The sequence below is a fragment of the Dicentrarchus labrax genome, unplaced genomic scaffold, assembly GCF_905237075.1.
Source record: "Dicentrarchus labrax unplaced genomic scaffold, dlabrax2021, whole genome shotgun sequence".
Lineage (NCBI taxonomy): Eukaryota > Metazoa > Chordata > Actinopteri > Moronidae > Dicentrarchus > Dicentrarchus labrax.
The window spans coordinates 12,193,443-12,214,183 of NW_026136706.1; the positions used below are offsets into that span (position 1 = coordinate 12,193,443).

Sequence of the window (20,741 nt, forward strand, 5' to 3'; positions counted from 1 at the left end):
CTTCACCACAAAACATGCAGCAGAGGTCACCCAGTCAGCCATCTGTGATGACTAGAGAGTAGATTTGGATTCTGGGGCTGGGCAACCCCTCCCCCCTACTTTTCAAATCCTGAGTGCTTCCTTCCCTGCCCTCCAACCATGCCAAAAGGAATGAGGCTGTAACTGAGCCTGGGGGCACAGATGGAGCCTATTTATAGTCCCTACAGAGAGGTGTGAAGTTTCTTGGGATTTCTAAGAGCAGGGGCCATGGCTCCTTAAGGGGGCTGAAGCAGCCTCTGTGGCCTCTCTTTCCCTCTCCCCCTCTCTCGAAAGCCCTCCACTGGCCACACAGGAATTAGATGAGGGCAGGCTAAACAAAGCTACCACTGCCCTTTTTTACTGGGGACACTACATCACTACAGAGGAAGGGAATCCAATACCAACCTAAAGGGATAGTCTCCTCCTACTTTTTCACCAGCTGATGACTTCCTTTTACACTTTGGAGGCTGAAGTTGCTGTCACACACAGGACAATCACACTGTCTTTAAAGCCCTGATGCCGTCACCCAAAACAAGAGCGCTGTGTGTGGTCTCCTACTGTAACACTGAATCAGGACAAGAGCAAAGTACAATTCTAAAGATGGTGATACTAATATATATGTTAACCCCATTATTGTTTTTAAAAAGCAATTTTCAACTCTGATTATACTATAGTACTTCAAAAACTACTGCTTTGTCACAGAATTACTGCTACAAATGCAACTAATACATATGTAAAATCCAAAGTATGCTATCACAGAACAAAATCAGGTTTAAACGGCTATAAAGGTGGAACACATCAATTTTTTGCACTTGCTTCCTTCCTTTGTTTGAAGACCTGAATATTTAAGGGCCAAAATACATTTCTGCTCTCAAGTCATATGTCCCCAGAGTCAAACCTAAGCATGGAGAAGTCTGTGCTGAAAAACTTGGAAGTGTGCTCCAACTCACAATTCTTTAAAATCAAGGCTTAAAAGGCTTAAATTCCCTTGTAATAAATTAAAAGTGGCAATATTCATTCCTATCTTGTACTTCACTGTAACTCTTATTCTCCTGTTAAATCTGTTTATGTTCAACACAAAAGATGCCTTGCCTTAGAATAAAATACCAAAACAGTATCTTCAAACTCTTATAATCCTACACTGAACAAACATCCTCAACCGCATCTATTATTTCTGCCATCTCAGGGCCAAGACTGTACTTGGAAACCTGGCACACAGAATGGCGAGGGAGCCTGCCTGTCTATTCACGTCCTCTCTTAAGCTTGGTCACCATCTGAAACTCACACTTGAAACCGCAGACAATGTGGGGTCCCTCCACTGAGGACAGACACTGGGGCTCATTAGGCCGCACCCCAGCCAATCAGTGGAGGAATTTTGAAGGCAGCTAATCACAGCCCTCCCTGTAATAAAGCCCCATACAGGACATTGCGCAGGCTTCTCATGTTCTCTCAATCGTCACCTAGCAATTTTCCATTGTATGTCATTATTGACAGTAAGTGACCAGGGCTGTTGTTTGAGGGCATAACTATTTGAAGATAGAAACATTACACATTACACAAATATATTTTTTAAATCTTATTTTATTGACTGCTAATATGATTGTGTGTACAGTTTATTGTAGTGCAGGTTGGAAGGATAGCAATAGCATCTGCCTTCTCAGGTCGCTCACATTGTGAGCACATGAATCCAAGAACGGCCACTGCTTTTAGCTCAGCCACAAAGGCTGCAGGGCCGTGGATTAGCATAAGCTCAGTGACATATTCTGAAACGCAGGAAAGAGCACGTTCAAAGGAAAAGCGGGAGAAATGAGGTCTGCAGGAAGGAAACGGGAGACATGAGATAATAATATCAATACAGTACTATTCCAAATAGGTAAACATCAGGTGTGACTACTGTGGGCAAGAGTAAAAAGCAGAGCATGTTATGTTACAATGTGAGAAATATGAGGAAGAAAGAAGGCATCTGATTCCTCAGAAAGATAAAAGTACACTTTGATAAATAGATACTCTTCAAAAGAACTAAGAAACAAGAGTGAACTTATCCCATTTCAGTACCTTAGACTACATGATTAAGAGGATATGATAACATTTATTTATTTGGGGGGGGTGTAATTTAAATACTAGTCATTCTGATTCACACTCCAATCCTTTAAATATTCTTTAATATATTTTTTAAGCCGGCAATGCAGTTTAGCATCTAAAAGCCTTTCAACAACCAGCATTCACACCCACTTTTTCTTCAGAAATTCCTCTTTGGTTCCAATTAAATTCCCACGTTTACCAGACTTATGCTGTGATCTGCTGTGCAATTTATAAACTCTTAAGGACAACTTTAAAGGTCCAGTGTAACATTTAGGAGTATATTTTGGAAGAAATATAATATAATATTCATAGGTATGTTTAGCTTATAATCACCTGAATATAAGATCTGTTACATTACAGACACAGCAGATCACCTTCTGTGGAGGCCGCTATGTTGAGCGGCCATGTTTCTACAGTGGCACAGAAACAGCCTTTCCCATTGTTCTTGAACCACTTTAGTTTCTCCCACACACTTCACAGCCTTTTTTTTTTTTCAAATAAGCCACCTTCTTTTCATCCCATTAATGGATTCCACTCAGGTGCAAACTCCAGCCATCTAATACACACAAACAATACATGTGTTATCCTTTAAAAGTATGTAGCGGCATCAAATGTTGAGTATTATATAGTGTAGTATTTGGTCGCAGGAAATCCAAAATCTGCATGTCACGGGCTGCCTACTATAAATCTAATAAAAACATCCTGCTGTCAATGTGGTTAAACGGTGTGGACTTCACTGAATCCCATTTATTAGACAGATTTTAATCATTAAAGCCTTTAGAGAGACAGGTAATGATCCATTATAGTTCTTAAACTTCTTTAGCATAACCACCAGTTACCCTTCTGTTGAGCTTTTTGTTAAACAAAAGATTGCCTACTGCTACAAATGTTGTAATCTGTTAGACAGCACAAGTTCATCAGCTCTTCTGTAATGATAGGGATCATGGTACTTGGAGGATACATAGCTTGTAGTGTAAATAAACACATACACTGTACCTTAATGCATCACTTCCTACATAACATATATATATCTGACAACTACATAAGAATTCTATGTAGGTGTCATGTCGGCTGTAAAGCTGTTATAGCTTCTACTACACACTGGCAGCTAAATGATACTAGAGATATATATATAGAGAGAGCTGCACTATCACCTACACATCAAGTGTGCCACTACAACACTCTTTCTCTCTGAATCTTTTTAGCAAACGTTACCACTGGATGTCACCAGTGCTCCACAGATGTACCGTCCATTAAGGAGCACAGACTAAATTTGGACTGAAAGGGAAACATGATCTGTCGTTAACAGGGGCGGGATTCGTTTTGACAAATGCAGAGGACCAACACAAAACTAGTAAGAGAATTACATTACATCTCCATTAAGTAGACTTAAACATACATGTATATGTAATGAACTTAAATGTAAGGAGGTTCAGTGACCGACTGAACCTCCTTGCATTGTAATGCATAAGATTTGTAAATGTCATCACAGCTTTTGCAAAGTTACACAGACATCACAGGCTATTGTTGCGAGACCAATTTCTGGTGTGTGGAGGTATTTCCTGATCTACACAGGTCCTATTACTCACACCCACTTTGTTCAGACTGCTGAACCCAGCAGAGTGGCAGTCAGGCAGCCTTCTCCACAGAGGACCAGTCTTGCAGTGATCAGCAAATACACACAGACCACTCTAATCCCACCACCCTGCAGCCTGTCCATGTTCAGTTGGGCTTTTTTTTTTTTTTTTTTTTTTGCAGGCAACTGGCCTCAAAGAAAAAGCTGTAACGAGTTTGTTGCACTGAAAGCACTATTCAGAAGTTTGCTGTAAGCAGGTGGATTCATTCTCAGTCAGCATGCATTTTCTTTCAGTTCCTTTTCAATGTCCTAAAATGTTGGGTGTTTATGTAATCAATATTTCCTCATGTGTAGACATTTTTTTAAAAAGTCATCAGTGTGGCACTTATTTTCTTTTATAGCATCAATATAGAAACAGAATGAAAGATGCCTTTTCAATGGTTCAAACTCGACACACAAAACAACTTTAACTAAACAAGGGTACTTTTTACTGATCCTAGATATATAAGTGTTGAATTTTAAAGGTTAACATTCTGCTACAACAGGAAGAGCTTTGCCTTGCTGAATCATTTCATTGTTAACACCTACAATCGTGTTTTTCGGAATTTAAAGAGATGTGAATCACAGGTTCAGCCCCCGTGTTTGATAAAAAAAAAAAAAAGGCGTTTTCCTGAAGACCAATCTAAACACTGTGCGCTTCATGCGTTGAGGAAAACAACGGCGTGGCGGCCAATCCCGATGAACATTTCAAGCGCCCAATTGAACTGTGTGTGGACACGAGGGGGGCAGCCGAAGAGTCATTCATTCATGTGTCTGCAAAAGAAAAAAAATACACGTAACGTAGTTGTAAAGTTGGCAGTTTGTAAGACTGTGTATTTCTTTCATTTGTGTATATCGGGCAACTCGTCATCCACGTCTGCAACTGCTTTACTAACAGAGTAACTTAAGGTAACATGACAAAAATCCTGTTAGCTTACAGCGTTGTTAAATCTCTGAGACAAGGATGTGTGGCTGGGAGAAGAGTAGGAAACACGTCGGCCTGGCTGAGACTGCAAACTACCAAACATTTTAGTGTAAAGGTAAGAACCCCAAACTGTGTGTGTGTGTGTGTGAGAGAGAGAGAGTGTGTGTGTGAAAGTGAAAACAGTTGTTGTTCGTGTCAAATTTAACTTTCTCCAGGGGCGTCGCACACCTCTGGACCGAAGGCCGAACTCCGCAGAAAAATCTATGAAGTCTGCGATGCCTTGCCTATACGCACATGTACAAACACGTCAAAAGTTATTACAGCCTTTTTTCAAAAACACAAGGAGTTACTTAACAGTCGGCAGTCATCCAGCACAAAAACACCTCTTATTTTAACCTAATTTAGACTTGTGCTATGGTCTACCAGATACGGTTAAACCGCTCTTACTTAACGTTAAGAAGAGCATGGTGGGCACAGGGTAGCAACGTGAGACAGCTGGAATTGCATTGAAATAAGTCTTGTCTGGTGGACTGTTAGAGTGCCGAATTGACACGTATCTACATTGTATTCAATAAAGTACAGTAAGTTTGTCTGACTCGTGTGCATGTGGCATTACGAAAGACTGCATTAAATTGCATGATTTCTCAATACAGTTTGGAACGATGACGAAGTGAAACTTACTACGTATAAACTTACAAAAAAGTAAAAAACACAAAGAATTCTGCACTGTTAGTTGATTAAACCTTTAGATTGCTGTCTCATGTAATATATAGCATACAGATGGTGGAATTCGGTGCATCGTGTGTTCATCACAGGGAAGATTGCATCATGTTTGAGATCCGCCCAGATTGCAACATCTGACTTTCTCTTCACCTCAATTTCACAGGAAAGCTAACACATTTTGTGGTCAGAGTGGTGGATGGTTTCGGTTTACCATATAGGCTAGAATTTACTCAAATTGAAACTGAAAAATATATTTATATTTAAACACGCTGTCAACATTGTGTATATATCAATTTATAACATTTTATATATATATATATATAGGATGATATTCCTTAAAAAAAAAAAATCTACTATTGATGGCCACTAAGGTCATAGTTGGTCATCAACCTTTATATTCACATTTACCACACACACACACAAACACACACGCGCGCACAGACCAGATTTGTCTGTCTCAGCATTCACTGCACAATTCACATTGGCCTGCACTCCCAGAGGCTCACTGGTTGCCACCACACCTAAATTCAAAGTCTACAACACATCTTCAAAGTTTTGCCTTTGCTCTTTCCAACCCTTCTTCACGAAAAGGAATGTATTATTCTTGGATGAGATTTTTCTTGTCATCTACCTGCTCTCTTTTAACTCCCAGGCTCAGACAGCCCACCTGGTCTTGGAGGATGGCACCAGGATGAAAGGGTTTACCTTTGGGCATGATAGCTCTGTAGCCGGGGAACTGGTCTTCAATACTGGCCTAGTGGGGTAAGAAGGAGACGTGCTGACCCGAGTTGAATACATTTGATTTTAGACAAAATAGTGCATTTGAACAACCACAGGTCCGATTTTAGGAAACCAAACACCAAACCTTGCATCTTAAGCTTTTAATTTTTTCACCACATCAAAATATCCTGGCATATTTGTCCTGCTTTTTCCTTGCTTTAGGTATCCTGAGGCCCTGACTGACCCCAGCTACAGAGGTCAGATCCTGACACTAACCTACCCTATTGTAGGAAACTACGGGGTACCAAACACCCAGGAGCTGGACGAGCTGGGCCTGAGAAAAAATGTGGAGTCAGAGCGAATCCAGGTAGGAAACTCTGCGGTGGTTTGTGGAGGCCTCAGTGCTGCAGTGTATTTATTATAAATTCATGCTTTGATCCTTTCCCACCATTGTGATGTTTCGATTTTGTTTTTGTCCTTTGGCCCCGACTTGAGTTATCACCATGGCAGCAACAAATATTAGTGTTCCAAAGAGGTAACACAAATATAGAGCTGAAAAATGAGTTCATAAATCAAATAGTTCATCAACAGAAAATAAATCCGTAACAATATTTAACCGTGCTAGCGTCACGGCTCAAGATACGGCAGTGTCGGTCTCTTGGTGTTTTTTGGTCTAGATGAGATGAGATGAGATGAGATGTTTTTGGTTTAATGAAGTTTTTTGGTCTAGATGAGATGAGATGAGATGAGATGTTTTTTGGTCTAGATGAGATGAGATGAGATGTTTTTTGGTCTAGATGAGATGAGATGAATGGCGATACTTTTTTTTTTTCACACACATTCATGTTACCAAGAAGATGTTTCCTACTGACTTGTGTGATCCCTGACTATTTATCTACAGTATCGCTATCAGCTCAAAATTTCACTTTTTCCAATATGTATGACTAAATACTAATAACATTCCCATCAGCCCCAGCTGCAACTCATTTCTAGTGCTAATGAGCAAATGTTACAGTGGCATGATAACACACCAATCTAAGATGGTTTACATGATAAACATTATACCTTCTAAACGTCAGTATGTTAGCATTTGGACATTACATTCCCTTTCTACCAATAGATCCTCCTAAATGTTACTTGCTGGACTTTTTTCAAGAGGTGGATATATTTTACATATCTAATTATACACATGTGGTTCTGTTTATATACTACACTGGGTGTCTACATAAAATGTACTATTAACTATAGTAGACTGAATACCTTTTGGGCTTTAGATAACAATATGTCAGCTTGGACAAAGGCATTTTTAATTGTTTTCTGACATTTTATAGACAACAATTAATCAAATAATGAATCTGTGTTGTGCTTTGGTGTTTCTAGGTATCTGGTCTTCTTGTTCAAGACTACAGCCATGAGTACAGCCACTGGAACTCAGTCAAGTCTTTGGGACAATGGCTAAAGGAAGAGAAGGTTAGGATTCAAATCACCATTAATACCTGACGAGTAGGACTCTGCTCCTGGTAAACTTACAGATTTAATTTTCCTTCTTTTAAAGGTTCCTGCACTGTTTGGAATAGACACCAGAATGCTGACCAAGGTCATCAGAGACAAGGTAAATACAAAGGCCTGAATGGCTACATCCTTTACAAATGGACTGGTTGATCACTCACTGTTATTTTGCCTGGGATTTCTCCACAGGGCACAGTTTTGGGGAAGATTGAATTTGATGGGCAGCCTGTTGAGATATCTGACCCCAACCAGAAAAACCTGGTAGCAGAGGTCTCAACCAAGGTAACAGCTGCTAACTTTTATATTTAAAATCCCAAAGCTGTTCTTTACATGAAACCAGGTCATCCTAGTACAATAGACACACTTAGGTCCTATTTTCTCTGTCTACAAATGGTGTTGATAAGTACTAACCTCTCTTTTCTGTTTCCCCCCACCCACTAGGAAACCAAGGTTTTTGGAAAAGGAAACCCAATAAAAGTGGTGGCTGTTGATTGTGGTATTAAACATAACATCATTCGTCTGCTGGTTAAGGTGAGAATGTATGCAGAGGGAGTTGCTATTGAGTGTACATCTTCATTTACATCCCTTCATCACAGCTTTAGAAATTATGTTTTTATGACGTAGTTTCAAGTGACCCTCTCTGCACAAATATAGAAAAGAAGTAAACACCCTGTCACATGTTTTCTGCAATCTGACCTAGAATATTTGAGATAGCAATGTTAGGTCTAACGAGCTCCAGGAAAACATTTTGCCATCCAGCTGCAAGAGAAAGTTTCTTTTTTAGAATGCTCCAGTTATTTATAATGTCGATTTGTGATGTAGTATTAGCTTCTAATTAATTGTAAATAGTAAGTCAGGAAAATCAGCCTGTAGGCTTGTAATGCAGTATTCTGTAAAAAGTGTAAAAAAGATTTTTCCTTCTTTTTAGGGCTGCACAAAATGGTAAAAAAAATCATATTGCAATTATTTTGATACTATGATTGGGATATGTTTCACGATTAGTGGGAATGATAATTTTTGCATCACCATTTTCATTTTCACATAAATCACTATATAACATTTGTTTGGGTCTGCTTAAAACATCTTTTCTTCCATCTAGGTAACAAGATTTGTAGGCCAGGGCATCTCTGAAGCACTACAGTACTTCATTATGTTGCTGTTTTGTCATACATTTTACTTTTTAAGAAAAAAAAATGCAGCTTCTGCAATTTGGATATAGCACTTGGTTATATTGTAATTTTAGCAGTCCTACTTCTTTTGTTTTGCTTTTTATCGATCTGTTGGAGAGTGTCTGGCTTACCAAAAAATTGGTAATATTTAGTAAAGATAAATAGCATTAGTAACTTTGATTTTACACTTTTTGGTTCATAAAAAGTTGTTGCTTTTTATGGTAGCTGAAGATGTTTGTAGGACAAAATGTATCCTTATTGTGTATCAGTACTACTAAATAATTTTGCGTGGTTGCTCTATATTTCTCTGTGTGCAGAGGGGTGCAGAGGTCCACCTTGTACCGTGGGATCAAGACTTGCTGAGTCTAGACTACGACGGCCTGTTCATCTCCAATGGACCAGGAGATCCATCTCTGGCCAAGACACTCATCGACAATGTCCACAAGGTAGGACATAGTGCTGTTTGTATATTTTGAGCTTTACATGTAGAAGTATTCCAACTGCTTTTGGATATTGTTTTTTTAATTTTAATTTACAGCAAGTAAAGTATAGAAAGTTTAGTTTTTTTCCCCATTACATAGATTATATTTATATCATTATCTACATGTAGATGTGGGGTGTTATAAATATTATTTGTATGTGTTTTGTCCTGTGAAGGTGCTGGAGAGTGATCGTCCCCAGCCAGTGTTTGGGATCTGTATGGGCAACCAGATCACTGCTCTGGCTGCAGGAGCTCAGTCATATAAGCTACCTATGGGCAACAGGTGAACCCTTTAACTAAGCGTGATTAAGGCTCTATATGCATGCTGTTGAGCATTCTTAAAAATTTTACCACCTTTAAGTCTTGTCCTGCATAAACACTCTTCACGTCATGGTATATTCCATTTTGTTTAAAGATTTCAAAATGATGTGTCAGTTAAAGAGGCAATCAATGCATACTGTGTTTCATGCATGTTTGTGGTTCCCCAGAGGCCAAAACCAGCCGGTACTGAATGTGATGACGGGTCAGGCCTTCATTACGGCACAGAACCATGGCTACGGCATAGACAGCGAGTCCCTGCCTCCAGGGTGGAGTCCGCTTTTCGTCAACGCCAATGATGGCACTAATGAGGTTCATTTTACTCTGTGAAAGTCTTTTTCAAAGACTGCATGACTTTTTGATATTTTTGTTAAGTGGGTTTTGGGTGAAAAGCAACAATTTCTCTTACAAAAACTAAACAAGATTCCCTATGAACACTGCAAAGTCTACAGACCATAGATTACAAAATAACAACATTTTACAAAAATAAATCCACCTACTTGTGAAATGCTAAAAAATGGAATGCTAAAAAATGAAATGCTAAAAAATGAAATGCAAACTACTGCTGGCTTGATTTTTAGTTTCCTTATATCAACTCTGCATAATTTTTCCAGGGCATCATGCACAACACTAAGCCTGTTTTCACGGCCCAGTTCCACCCAGAGGCTAAAGGCGGTCCCACTGACACAGAGGTAATTAAAGACTTTGAGTTCTGCATAAAAGTACCTGAATGCTATACTAAAGTTAAGTAAAGGTCTTTCATTATAACAGGACTTTCATAAATGTCCAAAGTGTCCGTAGTAAAAAAAAGCTTGTTCAATTAGGTTGCTGGAAAAAGTAGTTTCTTTTATATGTTTAATGTATGGTATGTAAATTGGACATAATGGTAAAAAATAATAGAATATATAAGCACTTACTACATCACTGGCAGTGAAATGTGTAATCATCTGTGGTGCTTGATGTTTGACTGCACCAGGGCCACAGGTGTATAGGAAGACTGTCTGCCTGTCCTTGTTTCTACAATAAAGCGTTGATGATTCTGTGCTACAGTTGTTGTCTCCCACATGGCAGGCAAGGACTATAGTTCAAGTCCTGGTCAAAGTATGTTGTAACCCCTGTCATATTAAGGCAGAATAATAAGACCTGGCATCTCTACCAAACGATGCGGGTGACAGCTCTGCTGGAGAAGTCTTGCCTTCCACCTGGGTTTGACTTTATGGGGGTATCACACAAATTTTGCACTGTGCTCATGACAGATATTTTTTCCCTCTTCATAACACAAAAAGAGCTCACAACTTTACTTGTAACTGATCCCACTGATTAGTGCATATAGATACCAGATCAGCGAACTACTTTCGAATGTATAGCTCTGGATACATTGTTAATTTCAGGAGCTTTCTGAAACACAGCATTTACTTTATTATAATTGGTTGGATGAGGGAAAAAATGCATTATATCCATTTAAAACGTAAATTAAAACCTAAAGCTTACCTTCAAGTAGGTTATTTTCTGTTAAAAAATATACTTTGTATGCACCTTGTGGCCAGTCGCTGTATATTTCCCAGTAATTGTATTTTAATATGAAAAAATATACAAATATATCTACAAAATCATAATTTCTTTTGCACTTTATGAATGTATTCATAATTTGAAATATATAAAATGCAAATGATAGAAATAATATGTATTTTACTAAATTAAGAAGATGTTCCTCTGTGTGTGTTTTTTTTTTTTTTTTTTTTTTAGATATTTTAATGCAGACACAACTTTCTTTGTAGAAAAGATGATGTGGATGTTTCCTAAAAGCATGTCAGAAGCAACAAGTGTCAGAGTTTTTGCTCATCCATGCACAAGTAAACAAAAGTGACCTTAGGAATCAGAAGGTTTATAGAAATCTGTTCTATATCCAAAACCTTGTACCCTCAGGAAGTGCTTGGTGTTTATATCAACCAGCAGAGTGTTTTGGCTGTATAAAGTAGTGAAAAATGTTAGTTCATACCAAGTATGAAGGTAACAAAAACTGTGGCTCTGCATAATACTAATAATATATTATTCAAACTGTGGTTATATTGGCATTTGTCTTTTGTTTCTACAGTTCCTTTTTGATGCCTTCATATCCCTGATCAAGAAAGGAAAGGATGCAAACATAGTGTCAGTCATGCCCAAGAAACCTGTCATCCCTCCCAGAGCCAAGGTACAGTGTGTCAAACATGTTCAGCAGGTTTACCCTAAAAAGAGCCAATGATTGTAGGTGTGTTCCACACGGAGAGAGGTTTGATTAACTCTTTGAGGGTGTAAAAGATTATCACAGAATTTATCAAATTGGTCACTTTACATGGGAGTGAGTCCTCTTCTATGGACTCCGCCATGTTAAACCACCACGTTTCTACAGTAGCCCAGAATGGAAAATTCACACAATTCATTAGTTACAGTTAAAGGAGTTTTATAGCAGTTAGTTACTGTATTACATAATGTTAATTGGTATTTATTTTTATAAATGCAGGTGTCAAAGGTGCTTGTACTGGGTTCTGGTGGTCTGTCTATTGGTCAGGCTGGAGAGTTTGACTACTCTGGATCTCAGGCCGTCAAGGCCATGAAGGTAAGGTTACCTGTAACCCACTGAAAACTATCATGACACCTAAATGTACTGTAGACGCAGTCTTATTATGAGCTCTTGCTGAAAATTGTTACTTTCTTGGTGCAACAGGACACTGATAGTTTTTTTGATGTGTCTGCCAAACCTGAACTGAACTGATACTTAGAATCCATTATTAATTGATTTATATGTTGTTGTTGTAGGAGGAAAACCTGAAAACCGTGCTCATGAACCCAAACATAGCCTCAGTTCAGACCAATGAGGTGGGCACCAAGCAGGCCGACTCCGTCTACTTCCTGCCCGTCACACCACAGTTTGTAACTGAAGTCATCAAAGCAGAGCGTCCAGATGGCATCCTTCTCTCAATGGGTGGACAGACTGCACTCAACTGCGGTGAGACGTGCCATTGTTTGCATCATTGTATAGGATCAAGAAGGGAAAAATACTGATTGTGTGCCAGGGATAGGGATTCTGTGCAAGGCACCAACAGGGTTGGAAATTACTTGCCCAAAACATATGTGCAACTCAGAAGTTTTTCCACTTTTTGCCTAAATTGTGTACAAAAGTTAGTATTTTTTTAATTGAATGTATGCTTAACCATGCATCTGTGTGGATTGGTGTTTGTGTGGTGGTCAGGAGTTGAATTATTCCAGAGTGGCATCCTGGAAAAGTATGGGGTAAAGGTCCTAGGAACCCCGGTGGAGTCGATCATGGCCACAGAGGACAGGCAGCTTTTTGCTGACAAGCTGATGGAGATCAACGAGAAGATTGCACCCAGTTTTGCTGTGGAGTCGGTAAGGAAAAATAGCATCTTTCTATGAATGTTTAGAGACAAATGGTATATACATTCTGCTTATACAGTGTCGATGAATTCTTGATTTTTTTGTGTTTTTAAAGCATGTGTTGACATGTGTTATGAGCAGGGGAAATACAGTATTTTTCTGTGCATCTTTCAGGTATCTGATGCCTTGAAAGCGGCAGAGAAGATTGGATACCCAGTGATGTTGCGATCTGCCTATGCCCTGGGAGGTCTGGGTTCTGGTCTGTGTGCCAACAAAGAAAAGCTGGAGGAAACCGCCCACAAGGTCAGAATAACTGGGGCAGTGTCGGTATAGCGGAGGCATCTGAGCACAATTATAATTGATATTCTTTGTAATTTTTTTCTTTAGTTACATATAATTGATCATGCGGAAATCAGCGATTGAAGCATTTTACCCAGACTTTCACTGTTTTATACCTTCACACATGTTTATAGCATTAACCTGAACCAAGATAAAAGCTTTGAAATTGTTTAGCTATGTTTCTTTGGTGCTCTGCCAGGAAAGGGATAGTTTGCTGTTGCTAAGCAACATTCTTTTGTGCTCGTCCAGTATCCAGCATTATGTCTGACAGCTCAATTGGTTCTAATCTGTGATCACAGGCTGCAAAATGAACTGTCTGTGCCATACTGTTTTAGATTGAGGCCTACTTGTTAATAATGCTGTATGTTCTACTGCTTTACCAAGTATTTATTTTTATTTCCTTTGAATTGGCAAGTTTCAATGGTAAATGTTTCTTTACCAGTGATGCTCAGTTGCTGTTCCATTGGTTTTGTATCAAGTACAAGAAAGCTATAACACCTTTTAATCCTGTGTCCTCAGAATTATCAAAAGGAGTATTATGTTTACTTTAATCCATTGCATATGTAGCAGTACAAACTGTCCTTGTTACAGGTAAACACATTTTAGATTCTAGAAAGCTTTTCAGAACACATTTTTAAAAAATATGTGCCGTTGATGACATTAATGAGTTCAGACCATTTGTACACCTTTTTCTCCATCATAGGTAAAATAATATTAAGCAAGCTGCAAGCATGTGTTTTGTTAGTTAAGTATATTTTGAACAGTAAAATCACCTTTGCACATTAACACATTCCTCATGCAATCAATATAGAGATTCTGCAAATAGATACTACAGTAAACTGTGTAATTATGAGGTTTATAATTTTTTGTTTTTTGAGACAGTGTCTGATCGCTGAACCTTATGATAATTATTGAGGCGGTAATTAATGGTACGGGTGTATTACATTGCATTATGTTGTCAGGAGTGTCAGTAGTGTAAATGTTTCCTTCCCTTGATGACAGTTGGGTTAAAATTTTGATTCATACCAATTTGGTTGGCAAATACAGTGTTCAGTTCAGTGCAGTCAGGCAAAGTGTTTATTATGGTAAACCATTAGAGCAAACAGTTTATTTGTGTACATTAACTCTAGTTTATCTAGTACTGAATAATGAGTAGTCATTGGCAAAATGTGTCACCCTGTCTTTAGTTATTTTTTGCCCATATAGCTTTCATTGCAACTACATCATGAATCGTGCTGAGCATTTAACATTGGATAGTGGGATAAGTGCTCAAAAAATGACCACTACTGATTGTAAGCTCTCGGCGGTATTTACATTGCAGAGCTATTGTATTGAAATACATTGTATGTTTTGGTGTCTACCCGCTGCGTAAAGGTTAATGTAGCCACAAAACGTCTAAATTGATAATATTCTGTGCAGGCTCTGGCCATGAGCAGTCAGATTTTGGTGGAGATGTCTTTGCTGGGGTGGAAGGAGGTGGAATATGAGGTGGTGAGAGACGTGGCTGATAACTGTGTCACTGTCTGCAACATGGAGAACTTCGACCCACTGGGCATTCACACAGGTACTGAAATATACTGTTTGTTTGCTTTTGGTATTCTGTTGTAAACATGCATTCTCAGGGATGCAACTTCAGGGCGAGTTTTCTTTTTGCTTTTTGCAGGTTGTTCATGTTGACCAAATGTACTGAGTACCTGAATGTGGCTGTGTAGATGTTTTTTTGACAGCTGTTGTCCAGGTCTTATTTCTTTTGTCTTGTTTCTCTAGCATTGAGAATCAATACTTTTTGCTGCAAACTTAAGCCTTTGGGTTTAGTTCAGTTCTCACAGCCAACATCCAGAACATGTACAGAGTGAGGTACTTGAAGTGTACCTAAGATTAAAGATGGTTTGAGTGCTCCTTGTAGATTGAAGGAGGATAAACTATCTAATATGCGGTACTTTCTGGCCCTAGAGCTTCTCCTGTATAACAACAGACAAATAGCAATTGTAAAATATATATTTTTTAATTTAGATTTTTGTAAACTGTACAGTAATTAAACTGAAATGTGGCAGCGCTTTGAGCAAGGCTAGAAATGCGCTATACAGTCACGTTACACAGGGCCCTTTAAGCTCTATGTTTTTAAATTACATCAGTTCAATCTAGTGTCTTGTGCCTCTCTGCATCTTTCTCATTTGCCAAAACCAAGACTCGTGGTCCTAATCATTCCTCTTCTTCTTCAGGTGACTCCATAGTGGTGGCACCCAGCCAGACATTGTCCAACGAGGAGTACCACATGCTCCGGGAGACGGCTATCAAAGTGGTTCGCCACCTCGGCATTGTAGGTGAATGCAACATCCAGTATGCCCTACACCCGTCTTCCTTGGAGTACTGCATCATTGAGGTTAACGCCCGGCTCTCCAGAAGCTCTGCTCTGGCATCCAAAGCCACTGGGTGAGAGAATACATGTATACAAACAGAAGGCTAGTAAAACAACATGTTTGAAACACCTAAAATGTATATTGTAGACAAGATACAACATATAAGATTGTGATTGTGTGTTGATGGATTTTACCACAAAGATTAGTTATTAGGCCAGATCAATTGAGCTGGTCTTTAGAAACAACTTTATTCCACCAAATTAAGTGGCTGTTTGCCTTGTACAATTTTGGGTTGTACTGTAGTGATACAATGGCCGAAGCAAATCTTGTGCTGTGGACAATGAATTTGTTGGCTAGTGTTTTAAATGTATATTATTCTCGTAATCTATCATTTGAGTATAAAACCATCACCATCCACTGTAGCCTTGAAAATTGTTGGAAATTTTAAAGTGACATAGGTCAACTTGAATTACAATGGAAAAGTGAAATTTTTGTGGTTAAACAAAATATCAAACTAAGACTGGTATTTTACTATAGAGAACCGATTTCTACAATTGTTAAACATTAAAAAAGAGTCCTTAAGACAAAATACAGGAGTCAATACAACACAGTTTTCTTACTGCATGGTCATGCTAATAATGCTTATTTGGTACAGAAACGTCAACCACTAGTTGATTTTGGTCTCCCTACCCCTTGGTCCATGTCTCACAGGTATCCCTTGGCTTTTGTTGCTGCTAAGCTGGCTCTGGGTATTCCCCTACCAGAGATCAAGAACGCTGTATCAGAGAAGACCACAGCCTGCTTTGAGCCCAGTCTAGACTACATTGTCACCAAGATCCCCCGCTGGGACCTGGACCGCTTTCAGGGCATGTCCCATGAAATAGGCAGTGCCATGAAGAGTGTCGGAGAGGTGGGGGAAGGGTACACGGGTAAACACTTACTTGCTTATTCACTATCCTCACACACCCATTTAATTCTGTCATGTATTTCCCTCTTCTCGACTCAGGTTATGGCAGTGGGCCGGACCTTTGAGGAGAGTGTGCAGAAGGCCCTGAGAATGTGTCATCCGTCAGTGGATGGCTTCGTGCCCCGGCTGCCACTCAAGAAAGCCTGGGCCGACACCCAGGACCTGCAGCAGGAGCTGGCTGTGCCCTCCAGCACCCGTATCTTCTCCCTCGCCAAGGTACATCAGTCTTACATGATGTTAATAATGAATGACAGACAACAGGATGACAAGTGTAACAGAAAAAAATTCCTGAAAAAAAACATGCAGAACAAAATATGTCCCTGGTTCACCTGCATGTCTAGGGGTGAATGCCTAATTGTGTGTAAATGCTTGTCTTAAAAATGTTGATTTAGTTAAATAGATTTTCTAATACTTAGAAACACATACAGGATAAACAGTGTTTGATTATCTAACTGACAGCAGAGCCTTTTCAAATATGTTCAAATGTGGGAGAGGATAAATCAAAATCACATAATCTGAAATATGTTTTTGCTAAGCCTTGCCCACAACAATGCTGTTGGCCTGTGTATGTCCTCATAGAATCAGATGAAGGTGAAACCGCACTCCTAAAAGCACGTCTAGACACAGGGTCAAGGCTTGTTACATTAACTATTGCAAGGTGAAAAAGATGCTTTTATCACCAACTGATAGAAAAGCAGTATGAGGTCGTGTCAGTGTCAAAACCTCCTCCTGTGTGAGCTTGGTCTCCCAACAGTGGAGATACATTTGTACCCTTAAATATGTAGTGAGACCATAGAAGATCCTGAACGCATTAGGGATTGATAAACCGAATCTCATCTTCAGGCAATGAAACACCAGCTGTAATGCCTTAAGGTGGTCAGCACAGTCACTTTTAGTTAACCACTCTGTTACCCACCAGTTAGATTTTGAAACCTATGCTTCTGAGGTCCAGACCGTTTGAGTCAATATTGTATTGTTATAGTGGGAAAAGCATTAAAATTGGAACAGCCAAAGCCATAGGACACACCTACCCTTCTAAAGAGTTATTCAGACATAAGTTATGGTAAGTGGCAAAGATACAAGATACTGGAGGAGAATAAATTACATATTCTTCTCTGATATGTGAAGATCTGAATTATCTTGTCATGTTGCAGGTACATTTTTTTATCCGGTTGAAACATTAGCATTAGCTTTCTTCAACATTTGTCATTTGTTATATTTTTTCTGTTTTCATCTGGAATTCTCTGAAATCACATAAGAAATCTAAACTAAAACGCTACTGAAAGTCACGGTAATAATCACTTTCAGCTTGATGCATGGTAGGTTTCACTGCATGTTTTACAGGCTGCTGGGTAAAATCCTCCCACACTAACCTGGAATGATTTCAGACTTCTAATAAAAAAATGATCAAACCTATTTACTAGCTGTTGTCAGGGCACAACCTCTGTCATCTTACAGGTTGATGACACAGCTTGCCTTCTGGATATCTGATTTTTAATAAAAGGTCAGTATTGGCAAAGTAATATATTGTTCTTGCTATACATTTTACTTAAAGGCGTAATGGGTAAAAACCTTACAGTGCCCAGTCTGAATGACCGTTCAGATCCAGCTGCGCTTCACTGAATGATTTGTAACATGATTTTAATCACAAGCAACTGATTATAGAATCTGTTGAAACTTTGAAACCTGTTTGATGTCTGCTTTCAGAACCCTCCAATAAGGGGCATGAATGATGAACTTGATGATGATGATGCTGATGAATAATAAATGTAACACAGTTTCATGTCTACTTTTTAAGTCTCTCCACAGTGGCATGGGTGTCGATCAGATCCACCAGCTGACGGCCATAGACAAGTGGTTCCTCCACAAACTCAACAGGATAACACAGTTGGAGCAGTACCTGGCTAACTACAGGAGGTAACACACACGCACAGATGCACAGCTTGGTCAAACAGAGTCACTTTCTTTTTTTTCCACTCTCATATTTCTGTAATGTTCTAGCCAATTCATGTGCTGATAGGATGTAATTAACAACATACAGTGCCTGTATTTGACCGTCACTGTACGATATCTGTGTGACTCGCTGCTCCTCTTTGATGGTTGAAAAGATCTAGTCAAGTGAAACTATCTGCTCCAAAGTACGGTCTGTCCATCCATCCGTAAAGTTGCAGTCCATTGCACCACAGGCGTGCAACTTGTGGATTATTATCATTTTATGGAATATATTTTATTTCCTTTTGTAGTTCCCAAGCTGCCTCAGTCACTGTCTGTCTCACCTGCTACATACATTCATCTCCTGGTTATCTGCCCCTTTATTTCTGCCCTAGACTTTTTTTGGTTCGCAGGTTAATATTGGCCCTTTGCTCCAGACATGTTATTCACTGCTGACTTGACCTGGCCACAGCTCTGTAAAGCCTGGAGTGAAATTATATTTATAATTAATATATTCAGTTTAGTCAGTATATTCCTGTGGATTTCAGAGAAAATATTGTGTCCCACAGTTGTAGCATAAAAACACAAACATTTCAGCACAGCGTGATCAGGATCAGTTGACAGGATCTCGACAACTATTCAAATCCCCTCAATGAATATTTGTATTACTGGCAAATCAGGCCAACTGTTTTCTGGAAATCCCTTGAAACTACACCAGACGTGATTAAATATATTTCTGAACATACTGTATGTGGAAGTTCTGCTTCCAAGAATTTAAGGGATCAAGGAAATGTATTTATCATTCTACAACATTAGGGTTGTCCAATGACACGAAGGTGTACACACATAGAACAACAGATAATTAAATTAATATTAGAACAACATATAAGATGAATGCAGTAAAATAAAACCATGTAAACAGTTTATGTACATACTGTATATACATGCATGTATACACCCAGAAAATAATTCTGCAGTGTGTCTTTTGAATTTGCATCTGGGGCAACCCCGAGTCCCATTTCGTCCAAACCGGACATTAGCCGGGAGCAGCCAGTCCAAGCTGGGCCAGAGTGGCTCTTCTCTGGGCTCTCTTCCTCTCCTCCTGGAGTGACAGCACCCGCCATGGTGGGCTGGTCTGACTGATCTGGCTGGGTGGATTTTCTCAAGGTCTGCTGCTCTTTAATCCAAACCCCACACTTCCTTTTCTGATGACTGGATAATATATGTTTAGGCAGTTATGTCCAAAGATTAAAAAAAAGATTAAAACAAAAACAGAGAACATTGAAGGAGCTAGCCAACTGGCTGCAGCATCTGTGTGCACAACCTTTGCCATCTCCTAGTCCAGTTGATTTGAACATTTTGGTTTAGCCCTTTTTAAAATCAAATCCAGTGAGACATCATTCAGTGATGCTTCAGAAATAAAGCCCAAAACAAATTAGAGCGAAAATATAGCAAGTTTTAAGGAACTACTGCGTCTTTATGTGCTGCTATGGCTTGTTAAATGGTTTCATGCCATAAGTTAGATTTTTGCCTATGCAGGCGTGTTTTTTAAATCTTACTCTTGCCCTGCTTGTTTTCCAATGCAAATGCACCATATACTCCCACCCGTATCCCTGTACTTCGGAGATCCCTCTGTCCCATGGTCCCGTTTTAAAGCTTCACCTCCATTAGAAATGGATGATTATGTTAAAAAGGAATGAATTTGAGGTAAAGTTTGAATCAGTTCTTTTCTAGAAATCACTGAATCTGCTTCAATAGGAACATTTTGGTCCTTGAAGATCAAATGAACCCCAGTCTCTTCACGTCTCTGTTCCTTGGTCTCTCGTGGTTCGCCTCCTCTCAGCTGCCTCTCTGCCCTCGGGCTCTTACCTGGACAGACACTCTGAATTTTCATTGCTCAGCCACAGGTTACCTGCTGCTTCCTTCTGACTGTGCTGTTTAATAATTAATGGCTGGCTGTCTGGTGGGCGCCCACCGCAACACGCTGACACATGGAAGGCTGTTGTAGTCTCCACTGCCTCTGGAGCAAGGGACACTGGGATGGGCACACAGCAATAGGATGCTGCCAGACTGATGGAGCGTAGAGCTGGGTACAGGTGGGCTTCAGGCTCTACTGGGCAGCAGACTCATTCTTTCTGTGCATAAGAGTGTTGGATCTTCTATTGCCGTAGTTAGAACTGAGGGTATTTATTGATAGTAATGAAT

At 39.4% G+C, this 20,741-nt stretch overlaps 1 protein-coding gene across 1 annotated transcript in view; it reads left to right on the forward strand.

Moving 5' to 3' along the window:
• Window positions 1-4,437: 4,437 nt before the first annotated feature.
• cps1 (carbamoyl-phosphate synthase 1, mitochondrial) overlaps window positions 4,438-20,741 on the forward strand; it is a 49,587-nt gene continuing 33,283 nt past the window's right edge. The window contains exons 1-21 of the mRNA XM_051403918.1: window positions 4,438-4,755; window positions 6,016-6,125; window positions 6,306-6,450; window positions 7,464-7,553; window positions 7,639-7,695; window positions 7,782-7,874; window positions 8,034-8,123; window positions 9,079-9,207; window positions 9,419-9,525; window positions 9,731-9,872; window positions 10,175-10,252; window positions 11,656-11,754; window positions 12,064-12,159; window positions 12,360-12,549; window positions 12,793-12,950; window positions 13,113-13,241; window positions 14,697-14,841; window positions 15,500-15,710; window positions 16,349-16,547; window positions 16,644-16,820; window positions 18,403-18,521. Of these exons, the coding sequence (XP_051259878.1) occupies window positions 4,630-4,755; window positions 6,016-6,125; window positions 6,306-6,450; window positions 7,464-7,553; window positions 7,639-7,695; window positions 7,782-7,874; window positions 8,034-8,123; window positions 9,079-9,207; window positions 9,419-9,525; window positions 9,731-9,872; window positions 10,175-10,252; window positions 11,656-11,754; window positions 12,064-12,159; window positions 12,360-12,549; window positions 12,793-12,950; window positions 13,113-13,241; window positions 14,697-14,841; window positions 15,500-15,710; window positions 16,349-16,547; window positions 16,644-16,820; window positions 18,403-18,521 (2,690 nt within the window). The 5' untranslated portion in view covers window positions 4,438-4,629. The remainder of the gene's footprint in view (window positions 4,756-6,015; window positions 6,126-6,305; window positions 6,451-7,463; window positions 7,554-7,638; window positions 7,696-7,781; window positions 7,875-8,033; window positions 8,124-9,078; window positions 9,208-9,418; window positions 9,526-9,730; window positions 9,873-10,174; window positions 10,253-11,655; window positions 11,755-12,063; window positions 12,160-12,359; window positions 12,550-12,792; window positions 12,951-13,112; window positions 13,242-14,696; window positions 14,842-15,499; window positions 15,711-16,348; window positions 16,548-16,643; window positions 16,821-18,402; window positions 18,522-20,741) is intronic.